We start from the raw sequence: 16,182 nt of genomic DNA, 5'->3' as shown, positions 1-16,182 counted from the left end.
ACCTGAGCTCTCTCCTTCCAACCCTAGTCAGAGCTCAGCTGCATGGAAGGCAGTTGCACGTGTTCATTCCCCACCAGCGAGCTGGAGAAGGTGCTTCCAGAGAACATCCTTCGTAAATACTATGAGCGGAAAGCTGAGGAGGAGGTGGCTGCTGCCTGTGCAGATGAGCTTGTCAGGTGAGTGTCCAGCAGAGGATGTAGACTGCACTTACTGTGATAGAAAATTGCTCTCTGAAACCCCAAATGCATGCTGACTATGAGATAGGGAGATTTCAAAGAGCCGCATTATAGATTCAGGCTTCTGCCTTCTCAGGTCTGTTTTTATTCTGGTTGGTTTGCCTTTGACTGAGAAAAGATTAAAATTCAATAGACTTGTCTCCTCCAAGACTTGTTTGCCAGCTCTGTGCTGATCCTCTAAATTACATGGTCAAAAGCAATGCTGAGCATATAATATTTTGATTGCAAACAGGGAAGTGATCGAAGAAGTCCAAGCAAAAAAAGGCCGTCGTCGGCACATCCTGGCAGCAGGCGTTTGGTTGGCAGCCTTATTAACTACCACATAGTGATTTGACTAAATCCTCTTTCAGCAAAGAGATGTTTGGTGCTCTGCATTAATGGCATCTCATTTTGGGCTGCAGGTGTCCCTTCTGTAACTTCCCAGCTCTACTGGACAACGACGTGAAGCGGTTTAGCTGACCTTTTGTTCAGCTGCCCCAATCCCCGCTGCAGAAAGGTAATTGGGGGATACTTTGCCATTTGGTCTCTTCTGGAGTGTTGGGCAGGAGAGCTGGGAGGACAACTCACGCTTCCTAGGAGCAGGTGAATGAATATCTAATGTGGCTGCTTGGGGCAGCAGTCAGTGTTTACTGATGTCCTATAAAAATGTGGCTGGACAGGTGAATTTTGGGGCACTGTTGATACAAACAGCAGTATTCCTTTCTTTCCTTCAAAAATGTTGGCTAAAAAGTCTTATGACATAGGTTGATGTCTTGAATAAACACAAATATTTTAGGTGAACAGGGAGCTGGGTGTTTAAAAGGCATGAAAACAAGTTGTGATTCTTTATCTAATGAAACTTCTGGAGAATGAGCTGAAACAGCCTTGCCTGCTATCCTTAAGAGAATTAGCATCTGCACTTTTCTTTTTTGCCATTGCCTGAATACAGATTCAATTGGAAGTGACAAAACTTGTTGGAAGAGCTCACTGAAACACCAGCTATTCAAAAGGCAGAAGATCTTTGTGCTTCTCTTAAAGTTTGCTAATAGCCATAACGGGGGAATTGTCAGGCCCAATGGGGGGATGGAGTGGGGAAAAGTTGCTCCTCTTGCACCATCTGTTCTGGGGAAAAATAGCAGCATAGAAATGTTTCCCAGCCTCCTGAATGTATGCAGGACCCTGACTGGTGCCAGTGAGCCCCGTGTTTAGCACTGCAGCTAGGAAGCATCTTGCGTAACTTGAGCCACAACAATGAATTCTTGTGCAACATTCGGGGAACTGCCTGTCCCCCAGCGCAGATTGCTGCTAATCACTGGAATGCCTCTGGAGTGCACTAACCTTCTGCTTGTAGCTGCCACAGCTTCGGGTTCTCGTGTTGTGACACCACCATTTAGCCTGCATTGAGAAATTAGTAGGAAGTCAATTTGTTGTCTGGAAAAATTCAGGATGCCAGCAGTGATTTTGTGTTCTGTAGTGAAGACTGAACTTTTTGTCGGGAGAAAGCTGCTTGTGAAAGATGCACAATTCCGTTTTAGATCTCAAATCTCCAGATGAGTTTTGCTAACATCTGTCTCTAGCATTTGGGGAAGAAACACAGTTCTGGTGGACTGTCCTGGTCTCATCAGCGAGGAGGTTTGCTGGTCACTAGGTGGCAATGTTGATTCACGTTTAAATGGTTTTTTTCTCACTGTTTTTGCAAACACGGAGTTGTTTCCAAAATGTACATGTCAGCACCACAGAACAAAACTCAAGCTTGAGGAACGTGAACACTTCAATGTGCAAAACTGATTGAAGTTGCTTTTTTCCTAAAATGTGTAATGTGGCACAGTAACTGTGGCAAGAGGGGTCAGTGCTGAAATGTTCCTTTCCTTCTGGTTTGCTGTTTCATTTCCTTCCTAGCCTACTGCCTGTCCCCCCTCCCTGGGGTTGCAGCATTCCAGTGGGCTGGATTTCTGGTTTCCTGTACAGCTTGTGTTGATTCATTAGCTGAAAAATCTGCTGAGTAGCTTTGTGCTGCTCTTAGAAGTCTTTGAATGACTTGAGGATTTGAAGTCGAAGGTGAGGAATTCGGATAGCAGGATGTGGTGTTGTCCCCCAGCATCAGCAGCAGTGGTTCTTCATATACCCTCTATCTTCTCTCTCTAGAATGAAGAATTTCAGTTAATGCTCTTGCTTGCAGGAAACCATTGCCCTTAGGGAGGAAAGGGCTAATCTGGGGAACTCTACTGGGGTTGGAGAGGATGCATTGGCTTTGCTAGCAGTGCCTCTGGCAGCCTCAGTGGTGGTGATGACTGATCCTGGAAGGAGTCCCTCTCCAGTTGGAAGGACCGAGCTCACACAGCTGAACCTGAACTGAGGGGAAGTGTGGAAAGGGAAAGGTCAAAATGTGCCTCTCCTGAAACCTCAAGGCTCTTCAGGGGTGGGAAGAGAAGGACCAGATGGTGGACCTGTTGTATTTCTGTGCTCCATCACCTGGATCCTTTGTCTTGCTTTGAGAGTTCATGTTGATACTCTCAGGCTTTCCTTTAAATCTTGCAGAGAGGTTGATTCATATTTGCCTGGCTGCGGATGTATTGTAAAGTGATGGGAACCAGCTGGAAGCCTTCATTTTGGCTGTGTGTATGTATGCTGGGCTCAGTAATGAGAGCAGCTCTAGGCATAGCCAGGGCACTGCTTATGCATCTCACCTGTAGTTCCAGTTATTTGCACCTTGCAGGGACTAAAATGTGGCTAATTGTAACCTGAGCAACAGACAGAGCTGCTGGTCACCTTCTGTGCCTGAACGGCTGCCCAGGGTGCATGCAGATGAGCCTGCACCATCTGCCAGGGCCACTGTGGCTCCAGCTGTGTGGAGTGAAGTTTGGCTCCTAGTTAGGTGGCCAAGGCTTGAATCTTAATACTCTGAACTGCAGGGTGGAGGAAAACTTAATTGGCCAAGGGAAGATGTTGCCCAAGCTGCCCCACGGGTGTGTTCTGCGTGCACAGGCTGAGCTGGAGCTCAGGGAGAGGCAGCTTTTACTGGGACCTGAATTTTGAGGTTTTGCTCTATAACAGGTTACTGACCACGTGTGGAGCCAGGCTTCATGGCAACAGGAGGGTTTGCCACCCTGCTTGGTCATCCTCCATCTTCTTCTGTGCAGGGAGCCCTGCGTGGGAGCGATGCCCGAATTTCTCATCTCCAGTGATGACTGTTCCTCCTCTCAGTGCTTCAACACAGCAAACCAGAGCTGGTAAAACTAGGAAAAGCACATGTTGCTTGTGCAGCACTGGGAGGTGAGGGTGTGCTTTTGCACACTGGGAGAAGTGCTGTTTCCCCCCAGAAGAGGAAGCCCATCCTTTCTGCCCTGCCTCCCAAGAACTGTTGGTGAAGGGAAGGCTTTTGTTCGGGGCTGCTCGCTGTGGTGTGGGCGGGGGGAGATGGTCTCTCTCCCCTCTTTGCAGTCTCAGCACAAAGCACTGCGGGGCTCTCAGCCAGCCAGGAGATGGGGAGGTGAAAGCTGCCGTTGCCATGGAAATAACACAGGCAGGAGCAGCGCTGTCCCTCCGGTGCCGGCGAGCTCGCAACCCTCAGCACTCCTTTCATAGCCAGGCCACATTGCAGAGACTTGAATTTCCAAGACTTTATCTTAAAAACCTCTTTTGTGTAGCTTAAAACCTTTTTTACTTTATTGTGGAGGGTCGTTGCACTCCTCAGTGCTAGCTGGACACAGAGGCCATGGCACACAGCAGCATAGGGCTGAATCGTGCTGCCCTCACCCTGGGCAGCTGCCCCTCCTGTTTGAGGCTCCTTAGTGCACCCTGCTAATGAAGGCTGGGTTTGGGGGTGGGTTTGCCTGCTGGGCATCCAAACTGTCACGCTGGAAAAGGGAACATTGATGAGCCTGTGTCAGCTGGATAAAATCTCCACTCTTGGCTTCCCGTTTTCGGGCTCTCTGGCCGCAGCGAGCCTTGTGTGTACTTTTAATTTGCAGGTGTTTTAAGGGACTTCTCTCTAAGCTGCTAGACTGTCACAGGATTGATTTCAAGGTGCTGGCTAGAAGCAGATGCACCCAGCTGCTTTTAACCTTCATTTTCTGTTGGAAGTGAGACAGGCTTAAGCATGTACAGAGCTCTGCCTAGCGAGCCGTGTCTGAACACGGCTTCTCTTAGCAGGGAGCTAACACTGCATCCACAACCCATGTAAATAAGCATTGGAGGCTTTGCAGCAGCTCCAACGTGAGTGGCCTGGCTGAAATAAATTGCAGCACAATCAACAAGGCTTGAAGTTACAGAGGGATGTACTGCAGTGCCTGTGATCTCTGTGCCTGGTGTGGTAATGGGCTGCTGCTGGTGGTTCAGAGGTAGGTAAGGAAGCAGCCCCAGACACCTCTGATCCAGTTGCAAGTGTTTTATAGGGTGTGAGGGGAAATGTTTGAGTAATCAAGGTCCTAGCAGCAGGGGATGTTTGGGATGACATAGCCTTGCAAGGATGTCATCCAACACATACCACAGAGCCCATTACTTCTGTGCTAGAGGCTGGCCTGTTGCTGCCCAGAGCTGCCCTGCCTGGCTCCAGATGTGCTGGGCTATCAGGATTTGTCACTGGCAGGGTGCATGTGCAACGGGTGGGGGGGGAATACTTTCTGGTTGGAGAAATTGAGCTTGTCCAAAATGCCTCAGAGTAGGATGTGCATATGGAGAATTACTTAATTCTCCTTGTTTTGCAACATGTTTTCCCAGCTGTTGAAGGCTGCTGTCTCATTCAGCTTCCTGACAGCAGTGCAAACATTTTGAAGGTCCCATGGTCCCTTTTCATTCTCTGTTCAGCCATTCTTATTGCTGTTCTCTGTGTGCTTTTCCCTGAGTCTATTTATTTGGATTTGATTGTTACTTAGAGCTTAGCCCCACAGCTTTAGTGAAGAGCAGAGCCAAAGGTGGCACTCACTTATAGCAGACCCCTGGGATTTCTTTCTGGTGGCAATGACCAGTGTTTAAATTCCCATCCTTCTGTGTCTGTGTGAAGGCAGCTTAGCAGAATTTGTTGGGACAAGATTAAAAAAAGGGAACTGCAGCGTGGAGGACCTTGCTACCTGTCCTGCTATGGGGAGCAGTTGGGAAAGGAGCTCTCCTGCCTGTCTAGGCTTTCCTCTGAAGGCTCATCTGCTTGTCCAGGCTGGCAGAAGGGTCTAACCCATCTTTTCACGACTACCATCCTCCCCCTCAGCGCTGCATCCCTGCAAGCTCCTGCTCCGGAGCTCTCTGCCTTCTGCCTCCCCAGCGGCCTTTTTAAAGGGCTGCGCCCCGCCCGGGCCCTGCCAAACCCACAACAAATGGCCGGTTTCCGCCTGCAGGCCGGGCCCGGCGGGGAGCCCCTCGGCGGCCGGGCTGCCCGTTGTCATTTTTCTGCCATAAAAGGAGCCCGGAGCTGGGCGGCAGCTCGGGCGAGGTGCCCGCGGGGCGGGAGGGAGGGCCCCGGGCCGAAGGTGGGTGAGGCGCTTGAGGCGGCAGGGAACGCCCCGCCGGGGTTTATTGCCGACTCCTAGGGGAAGGTGGATAACGGGAGGGTGCGGTGGAGCCTTAAAAGTACAGTCCCACGGGGGAAGAGTGGGTGCTGAGCCGCGTGGCACAGCCCAGCGAGGCGTGGGGGGTCACAGCTACATGGGCAGTGTCAGGAGTTAGGAGATCTTCCCATCCCCAGCTGTATCCTGGGCAAACTGCCTGTCTTCTGGGGGTCTGTGAGGGCAACAAGGGGAAGCCACGCAGCTGGATGGTGTGTCTAGGAAAGCCAGGGACTAGGAGTGAGTTGTCCCCCAGGGAAGTGTTCCCATGTTTTGTTTTTTGGTGTATGTTTGGGCTGGGAGCAGTTGGAGCAATTGAGCGGTGCTAGTGGTAGCTTGCTCCTAAATGCGCCCTTTCCAGAGAGGAGGCACAAGGATCAGCCCAAAATCACTCCTTGCCTTGTCTGTATACCTACCACCTTTCCTCAGGGCATGTAGGGAGGGGCTGTAGGAGCTCTGAGAATATCTCACCTGGCAAGAGAGTGGGAGCAGGCTGGGTTTGTTGCGTGGTGGGGAGGAGAGACTCCATCGGCAGGAGCTCAGGTGCTGCTGCTTTTACAAGGTCAAGTCTGTTTATGCAGTGGTACATGGAAATGCTTCACTTGATAAATGAGTCTGACAGGGGAGGAGAGGGAGAAGCCCAGCCTGGAAATGGACCTGAGGAAGGAGGTCAGTTTAAATGGGGTATCTGTCTCTTAGAGGGGGGGGAAAAAAGCTGCTGAAAGCAGAAACTCAAACTAGTATTTTTAAAAATAGACTGTGTAAGTCAGTGCAATTTCAAACAACAAAGCTTACTCCTGGTGGGTTTTTTGCCTTATATAGCAGTACCCATTCAGAGAAAGGCAGTTCTGCTGTTTACCCACCACTGAATACCTCTTTGTCAGGTCCATAAGAGGTAGCAGCACCCTTTTCCCTTCATAGCTTTGTCCTTTGCCAAGGAAAGGTCCAGAGATAATCAGCTGAACACAGCTTTGTGTGGGGATGGCACCTTCAGCCTCAGGAGTCTCATCTCGCCTTCTCTCCCCAGGACCTGTCACCATTTAGGCCAAGGGACCACTGAGAGCAGCTGTGAACCTGCAGTGGTCAATGTGTGATGGTGTCTTTAGAGATAACCTGCTGGACTCCACCAGGGGTTGGGTAGGAGAACCCTGGGTGGGTGGTGCCAGGGTGTGAAAGGTCCTCAGCTGCCTTGAACATGGCAAGTCACTGAAGTGATCCCATAGAAAGCAGTTTGGTCTGGGAGGCCCCTGAAGGCTGTAGTTAAGCTGAGGGTGGAGCAGAGGCTGAGACCTGCTGCAGGCTGAGATGAGCTGTCAGCTTTGCCTTTTCCTCCTGGGTCCCTTTGAAAGAGAAGGGGAAGAGACATGTTCTTCCATTTCATGCAGGGAACAAGAGAGGGAGTAACCCAACGTGGTCACCCGAATGCCAGGGAGAAACCTGGAGTCTCTGTGCAGTCCAGCTTGGTTTGGCTTTTGAACAGGGAGGTAACTTAGCCTTTGTCACTTGCCTGTCCTCACAAAATGTAGTGAGGCCACTGAGCTGCCCTGAGACTGCTGAGGGAGCTCAGCAGGGGCAAGTTTAAGGGTAAAACTGCCCTGTGCTACTTGTATTTGCAGAATATTGGAGCAGAGTTATCCTGCTGCTGCTGCAGTGGAAGTGGCGGTTGGAGAGGATGGAAAAAGGCTGTTCCCAAGCCAAATTAAAAACATTGTTCTGCCCTTACTCAAGAAGCTCTATCTTCCCTCTCTTTCCTCCCCCTCACATTCCTCTCGTAGTAATCACTGATCTCTAACCTCAGTTTCATCTGCCACAGCTAACCACTTAAAAAATGCACTGAAACCCCCCCGACCCTGTGCATACACCTCATGCTGCTGCACCTCAGCACTTCCAGGGCAGAGCTGTCTTTGGAGGGGTGTGAGTCAGCAGGGGAGGGTTTGAACCGTGTCAGGGCAAGGGGGTGGCTGTGTCCAGGGCTCTGAGGTGGCCCAACCTGGTGTGTGTGGTGCAGGGAGGTGTTTTGCTTCTCCTTTGTTTGCACATAAACAGATTGCAGCAGATGACACAGTCATCAGACTTCCTGAGCTCATACAAGGCTGCTGCAGACGATGTCCATTTTGGAGGCTGTCAGTAGATTTTTGTTTCCTAATTTGGTCACAGTGTGCTCAGGGCTGGCCTGCTTTCCTTTTTCTCTTTTTTTTTCTTTTTAAAAACACCCATCCTTTTATATCACTGTCATGGAGAGGAAGCTGTTTGTATTGGAGAACCTCTAGCTCCTCTCACTTCCCCTCTGCAGAGGAAGTGATACTTGAAAGGTCTCTCTGAAAAAGCAAGGCAGTTCTGAAGCTGATTGTTCCAGTTGGGTTTTTTTTTTTCCTCCTTTGCCACTCTTTCATGAGCTCATCTCAATGAGCCTTCTGGATGGTCATCTGAGCCCTTTGTGCTAGAGGACTTTGGAGTAGTTCCCTTGAGTGACAGAGTGAGCTGTGCTGCAGTTAAATAATACCATAAATAAGCTGATATACTGGAACTTCTATTGCAAGGGAGAGACATGTGTGTGATTTTTGGGGTAATGGAAAGACCATTTGCTTTGTTTTGCTTCATACATCACCACTAACAAGAGACCTAGTACCAGGGAGAAAGCTGTAAATGCCAAACACAAGGAGAAGAAATAGTGTGGCTGGTCAGTTCTGTTATGCTAAAAGACCTTTAAAAGTTACCTCATGTCTCTTGCAAATCAAAAAAACTGGGGACTGCCAAACCCTTTAGCCAATGCCTGCTTTCCAACACCAAGCAAGCTGCCTTCCTGCTGTGCAGGAGACAGTTTAGCCCATCCACTGTCCACGTGAGTTTTCATTCAGCAGTAGAAACAGATGAGTAATAACACCAAACCTGTAGGCTCCTTTAAAACTTTCTGTGCTGGACCTAGCAGGAAAAAAAAAAGAAAATATTTTAAAAATTTGATGTGAAACAGTTGAGGGTACAGCTCCAGCAGCTTTACTGAGAGCTGTCAGGAGGCTTGTGTGTACCTTACAGGGTGGAGAACCTATTGCTGTTGAGGGAGATGCTGTCTGGGTTGGAAAAGACTCCTTGGCCTTAGCAGCACAGGGAGATGCTGGGTCACCTACTCAAATCCAGGACTACTTTAGGTTCAGAGTACATCAGTTTCAGCAGAGCCTCAGGTTAAGGTGATGATTACCAGTGTTAAGGGTTTGGCTGTAGATGGGCAGGTATGGGCTGGTGTCTGCAGATGTTCCTCTGGAGAGAGGGAACTCCAGCATGCCTCATGGGTGGGATGCCAGGTTGCCACTGACCTCTGAAACATGAGTAATGGGGAAATGGGAACACGAAGTGGTGAGGCAGCAAGTTTAGAGAGGAAAAGGGAAGGTGAAAGAGAAGTTTTCTGCTAATTTAGTAAAAATCACCTCTGTGTGTCATTCTCATTTGCATATTATCTTCTAATTAGCCATGAGTGACTCACCCACCACTTCCACCTGAAAGGGATGGTATGTTTTGATGTGTATGGTTTATAATCTCAGCAGGCCAGCATTTCTTCTTGTCCTCCTCCTTCCCCTTCCAGTGCCCCCCAAAATGCATTCTCTTATTGCTTTTAACCTTCAAGCCTCTTTTCTTCTGCTCTCTCTCTGTTACTACTCTTGCATTATTAATGGGACCGTAGCAATCCAGCCAGAACACTGACATTGCTAATTACTACTTGTAGCAGAGGAATGAGGAGCGAGATAGAAACTGGGTCAGAAGATGTTGTCATCACAAAAGGACAGCATCAGAACTGGGGAGCAGAACTGTGTGCGAGCAGCTTTGCTTGGGGGAACAGCCTCCTTCCCCTCACACTTACCTGTGTGTTCACCAGGAGTGTCCTCCTCATTGCTGCATGCAGGTGGACAGAGCACCTCACACAGAGAAGGGTTAATGGACCTGTAATTTCCAGGAGCAGAGTGATGGGTTGTGTTCTGCCTGGTAGCTCTTCGAGCATCACAAAACTCATGTGCTGTTCATTGCTGGCGTGGTGGTAGGAAGCCCCTTCCCCTGTTGGTGTCAGAGGCTGAGGAGGCACAAGTGCCTGCATTCATTTTTGCATTCAGTGAGAGCCTGTCACGCTCGGTGCGTTCAGATTGTCCTTGGTAGTACCAAGGGCATCCTATAGCTGCAAACAGCTCTCCACGCTCCATGTAAGAAGAGAATATGGCTGCTGTGAAATCAGAACAAGGACATTATTTTGAGGATGCAGCAATTAACCTGTGAATCCTGGGCTGCTCTAAGCAGAAGGAATTGCCTGTTTCTGGTTAATGGAGCTGTGCCTCTCCCCTCAATTGGGCAGAGCATCCGCCTGGGAATCTGGCATCCCTTGGAGGTGTTGCAGTTGTGCTGCAGCGTTCACTTGCCCCTCAGGCAAGTGTGAAAAGGGAAGTGTCATTTAATGTAAAACATCAGCTCTTATGGTAAGTGACAGTTAGAGGAAGTAATCTCTTTAAATGTGTTATTTCATAGTTAAAACACCTAAAATCCACAGGGTCAGCAACAACACACAAACACAAAATTGATCAGTGCGTGCTGGCCAAAGACTGAAGTTTGTCTCCTGAAAAGATACTCTAAAAGAAAAGAGACAAACTGAAGCCTGATCTCTCCCAAAGGTACAAATCTGCTGGTGCTGAGAGGCCACGAGAGCATCTCTGGGTGAGGTGGCTGGCTCAAGGTGGCAGGTCCCTTAGGAGCCTCTCAGAGGCAGGGAAGGGAACTGTGTGTTCCTTCCCTCTCCGTGTTGCTGGTCCCAGTCCCTGTGCATCCCGTGGGTGACACTGCTTTTGGATGACTGTGGGGAGGATGCACATCCAGCTAAACTGGCAGTGTGCTTCATTTGTATTCTCCACCAAGCCCAGGGGCTGGCACATGAGCAGCGTGACTTCCCACGAGTCGGATGGTCACAGAGCGAGCTGCGTGTTCAGGAGGGGCAGGCTCCACAATATCCCCTTTCAAAGATTAGCCTTTAAACTGTCTTAGCTGCAGACCGCCTTTGGCGCCTGCCCCAGCCTTTTGTGAGGATGAACAGTATTTAAAAGAGAGGCTGGCTACTCTAATCTCTTCTCCATGGGCTGAAAAAAAATCTATCCTGCTGTAGTCAGCCAACTTTATTTCCCTAACTGATCGTAGTAAGTGTAGTGCTCTTAAATCCAGGCTCATGTTTTATCCCTGGTGTTGGTGGGGCTGCCTGTTATCTTGAAGGGAGCCTAAAGCAGAGCTTTGCTAGTGCAGCTTAGGGCATCTGAGGGCGAGCAGACCTGCGTGTGAAGTGGGAGCTGGTGATAGGCAGTAATTTCTACCATGGCTTCAATAAATCCAGTGTGGAGTTGGAGAGGTCTGGAGTTTACAACCCCAATACTCTTTTTTGAAAAGGCAAGTACTGATTTGCCATTAAAACTGAGTGTTGTCAGTAAGGCAAATGCTTTCTCTGTCCAAAATTTTATGTGCACGTATTTAATTAAAAGGCGACAGGGTTAATGAAGCTTTGAGTCTATAAGGCTTCATTCCCTGAATTTAATTTTCTTTAATTGCTCCAGAGATCAAAATTCCCAGTTGCAGTTGTCCCCCAGCATGTGAATTAAGGAACTGGAAAGGGACAATTTGAGTTGTCTCATTCAATGCCAGCTTCTTCCTCTTCCACTGATCTTTTTAATCTTGCCTTCACCTTGTTTAATCTAGCCTTCACTAGTGTTCACTTTAAAAAGACAAGAAGAAAAGACAGGAGTGTTTTGGGGATGTTTCTTGCTTGTTTATAGAGGTGTTTGAGCAGTGCCTTTAGTGCTTAAGACCCTTGTGAGAATCAAGGTCTTTTTGTGGTCCTCTCATGTTAACTATTTGCAAGCTCATAGTCCAGGTTCTGCAAAGCTGTTTAAAAGGGCAAAAATCTAAAATGGAACAAATCCACAGACCAGCAAAGTGATCAGTGATGGAGACAACTGATTGTGTTCCTGACTTTATGATCAAAACTCACAACCCTTGCTGAATATCCCAGTGTCCCATATCCCCGTTTGCAGCAGATGCTGTCAGATATTCCAAGGCTGCTGCAGGTTTTTGTGTCCTCACAGGGCACGTGTCCCTCATGGGCTTGTTAGCAACTGTAGCTTTGACTAGGTGGTTAACAGAAAAGAAATCTTCTAGCAGTGACAGAGGCCTTGGGGTCAGTTTAATGCACATCTAACACTGGAACAACAGGAGGAACAAGGGTTTGGGGATTTTGCCTTTTGGAAGTCTCGGCTGACAAAAATCCTTGGGAAATGTGTTGTAGCATCCCCTTCACCTGGTGGGGACTTGCCATAACCATCCAGCATGTGGTACTGATAGATGAGCATTCCCTACATGAACAGGTATTTCAGAGCTGTCAGGCTTTCCCAGTAAGAAGCTGGGGGCTGCTGGTAAGCTGTGGTGCCTGGGGTGCATTTGAGGGCTGGGGGATTGGTTTGAGTGAACTGTGCTTTGCTCTCAGGAGGGTATCCAGTCTCTTACTGTGGGAAGAGACACCCTGTGGGTACTGCTGCCCTGGTTGTGGAGCTTGGAGGGGTGTGGAGGTGGGTTGGGCACCCAGCACCCTAGTGATGGGTATTTGGAGAGAGATGCCTTCCACGTGTGAGCTCTAACCTCCATTCATCAGCCAGATCCGTCGAATATCTGCCTGAGCAGATAAATCCATAAAGCCTCTGGGGTTAAAATATGATGATTTTCTGGCATGCTTTAATCCTTCCTCATTTCCAGTCAGCCTGCTCGTCTTCAGCTGGAGTCAGCACAAATACACCTCTCAAGCTTGCACTTCTGGCCTGAAGGAAACCACCTCCTTTGCTACCACATAACACCTCTCCTGCGCCTTGATGGTTTAAGTGACCTCTGCCCTGTCAAATAACTAATGGCTGGGTCATGGTGCCGGGGTTCAGGAGGTCTGGGGCCTGGCCTGTGCGTGGCTGCTCCTCCTGCCGTGGGCTCGGGGAGCAGAGGTGATGCTTAAGTGGTCTCCATGCTGCTCTCAGTGTAAACAGAGCAGATGTTGCCCTGACTCGGAGGAGCATTAATGGAATGCGTCGGCCCCGGCTGATGTAAAACATCGCTGCGAATTTTGGGGATGAGGTCAGCAGAACTGAAAGCTGATGGGAGTTTAATGTCAAATCTGCCTCTCCCAGCCGAGGGGTCAAGCGAGAAAGCTGCAGCTAATGGAAACACAAGTGCACTTGTCATAAATCAGTGCCAAAATACTGCCTGGGCAGAGCTGCTGCTGGATCCCGCTGCCAGCGGCGGTCCTGTAACCACCCGTTAGCTCTCCGGTGGCTGCTTTCCACACTGGGTGCTCTTACTGCTAGTGTTTGACTTCAGAAGGGACTAACAGGCTGAAAACAGAGGGTCTGGGGAAAGCTTTCCCCTGCTGCTTCCCCCCAGTGTTTGTGGGGTCCTGTGGTTACTGCATCCCACCCGTTTGGGGAATGCAGGAGGGCAGCTGGGACCTTGTTCTAGATGAGTTGCTCTTCTGGTAAAAGGAGGTGGATTCCATTTCTGTCATGAGGTTGCTAGGAAGTCCTGAGGCATCCAGGAAAGCGTCAAGAGGCAGGAGGTGAAGCAGGCTTGGCACTGCTTGGAGATCATATGTTTTTTATAAAAACAAACAAATCTCGTAAAAAGTAAAGAGAGGCATTTTTCTAGACAATGAAAAGTCAGTTTGCTCTCCAGACTAACCAACGTATTTCCTGTCAAGCTGGACAAAGTAACATACCATTTGCCAACAAGATAAGATGGTCATATTTGTTCAGTGATTTATCCTCTGTGAAGCTAATCTGAAAGAATGGTTTATTGCTCTATTTATTTTTTCGAAAGAAACTGCTTTGACCTCATTTTTTTGCATTGTAGCCTCAAGGCATGAACGCTCCCATCTCAAAGCCTGGTTGTGTTAAAACACAATATCAGTGGTCTCTTAGTGGCAGAGATGCCATTTAGAAGCCAAGAGGTGAGCATCTCTTCCCCAAGGCCTTTTGGGTATTGAAAAGCTTCACCATAATATCCAGCCTTGTATCACCAGCCTCCTGCAAACCAACAAAGCCAATCTGCAGCTAGACAGTGGTTTGGTGTGGGTTTTTTGTTGTGGTTTTTTTTGTTTTCCTTTCTTGCTGGGCCCTCCTTAAAGGGCAGAGGTTAAAACAAAGCAGATGCTCTTGGATGGTGTCTTTGCTCTGCTGAGGCTGTTGCTGTAAGAGGTCTTGCCTTGGTTCTTGGCACGTGAAACGAGGATGCTACCTCCTATCTGCAAGTGGATGTCAGGCTTAATAAAAACAATCTGAAAGAGCCAGATGGTCCCCCTGACTGGAGTGAGAGGGGAGCTATCAGTGGTGTCATTGCATTGCCTCCATCCTAAAGTTTAGGTATGCAGTTGTCCATGTAAGTAAGACCTGAAGGTGCCTCCTTGCAGCACGTCCCCAAACAAGGGAAAGGACTGCAGCTGTCGGAGTGGCCTGTGAAGAGAGGGATGGATCTTCCAGGTAGCTGGAAGCTGTGCCAGTTTGTGTGGTTGCTGGTAGCCTGCTACTATATTTAGTTTCTCTTGGCCTCCCAGAATGAACGCATTGAATCTTTCTAGATATGGAGATAGGCACAACACCAGCCAGCTCAGAACAACAGCTTCCCAGCTGCTTGGCTTTATCATTGTTGTTTCAGCCTTGGTCCTTGCTGTTCCCATGTTTGGGGCAGAAGATAATTAGATGTTATGTGAACAAGAGTTGCATTTGTAGCTGTTCTCCTGGCATATTTTTTTTAATGAAAGCTCCTTTTTGGAGTATTTTGCTGTCCTGTGGCTTTAACCTGTTGTGGTGTATTTCAGGTGTGCAGAATGAAGAACAGGCACTTTGCAGGAGTCATTTAGGGAGCTTTCCAGGTTTTTTTTTACCACAAACAAACACTGGATACTTTCAGACCTAAATTTCTTTTGCTGTAAGAGATCCTTGCCTTGAATAACTCTAACCTACCCATGTAATTAAACGCAGAATGTTTTTTCTTCCTGGAACTTTATTCTGATAGCAGCTGTTGTACAAGCTATAGATTTCTAGATTTGTGTCAGAAAAGCATGACTTCAGACCACTGGGATTTTTGTGGGTGGGTGAAAGTGATAACAGATTAATGAGTTTTCTGAGCATCTCCATCTGCCCGACGAAAGCACATTCCTTACAGGAGACTTAACTCTCAGCTGTTTCGAGCTGGTCCTCTAAAAACAAAGCACCTTTTACCTAGTCCAAACTGACCCCCCATCTAAAAACATCTTGTCTGAAACGTGAACTCTCTTGCTTATTGCTGTGCCACTTGCAGTAAGCTTCGAGTGCTTTGCTTTTTGTAAGTAGACCTGAGGAGGTGTAGTGGGAAGGAGGCTGAGTGGCAGGAGCTGCGCGTGCCCACGTGTGACGACGTTCTCAGCTGGCACTTGGCTCAAACCTCTGTCGCTGCAAGGGGCAGCCTCCAGGTCCAGCTGTGGGGTGAGGAATGAGCTGACCTGATCAGGGAAAAACTGCTGTGCATTAGTTGTAGCTGTTAGCTTCTCTGTTCCCTCCTGTGAGCTCTGAGAGTTAAATGGGAATGAGGGAGCTGCTGGACGAGAGACGTTGCCCTTCGCCTGCATCCTGTTACATGCAGCAAGTTGCCATGGTTAAGACACTGATCAATTGTTATTTTGAAGTCAAGATTTGTTCTTCAGCTTTTTTTTTTACAGAAATGGGTATCTGTTATCTCCAGTGCCTAGAGAGTATCTGCAAAAGCAAGTGCTGATGGTAGTGTGGTGTGTGTGCCTGCATGTACACTCTTCCCTGCCATCCCTGTACACCCCTTCTCTGACTTTTCCTTTGCCTGCAGGACTGGATAAACAGCCCTGAGCCTGAGGGTGTGGGGGAAAGGCTGGCTTGGCTGATTTGGCTATTTGATTTAAAACTGAAAGGTATTTACTCAGTGCACTGGGTGGACTCTTCTGTATGTGATGAGTTGTGCAACTGCATAGCTGTACCAAAACAGACCAGGGTCCTCTGACTGGGCTCCTGCATGGTCTCATTACAGTCAGGAAAATGCAAAATTCCTCTTTGCATGCATTACTCCAGATTCTTTTCTGTTCAGAGTGCCTCTCTGTATGCCTGTGGTATTGGTGGGCCTCCTCGCTGCTTTCTGTGGGCTTGGGGACAGATGCTAGCCTGAAAAATTTGGACTGGACAATTCCTCTTAAGTACCTCCCATCACCATGGTGAAGTGAAAGCAAGCAATGCAATTACCAGGAAAGCTGATGTAGTCCTTGGACTTGAATGCTGGAGTGTGTAGAGTCAGAGAGAGGTCTTATTTTCTTTGTATTATGGCATTAATGACACCAATGTTTTGTCCTGATTCTTGGTCAAGGATGACAGGAAGCTAGG

General features: G+C 48.5%; 1 protein-coding gene across 1 annotated transcript in view; it reads left to right on the top strand.

The window, feature by feature from the left end:
- Positions 1–16,182, top strand: part of RNF216 (ring finger protein 216) — a 61,354-nt gene that overhangs the window by 14,399 nt on the left and 30,773 nt on the right. The window contains 3 exon segments of the mRNA XM_008947137.1: positions 28–176; positions 638–701; positions 703–732. Of these exon segments, the coding sequence (XP_008945385.1) occupies positions 28–176; positions 638–701; positions 703–732 (243 nt within the window).

This window comes from Merops nubicus, unplaced genomic scaffold (assembly GCF_000691845.1).
Source record: "Merops nubicus isolate BGI_N331 unplaced genomic scaffold, ASM69184v1 scaffold6439, whole genome shotgun sequence".
NCBI lineage: Eukaryota > Metazoa > Chordata > Aves > Coraciiformes > Meropidae > Merops > Merops nubicus.
The sequence above is the reverse complement of the archived record's forward strand: the minus strand, read 5'-3'. Positions and strand labels throughout refer to the sequence as shown.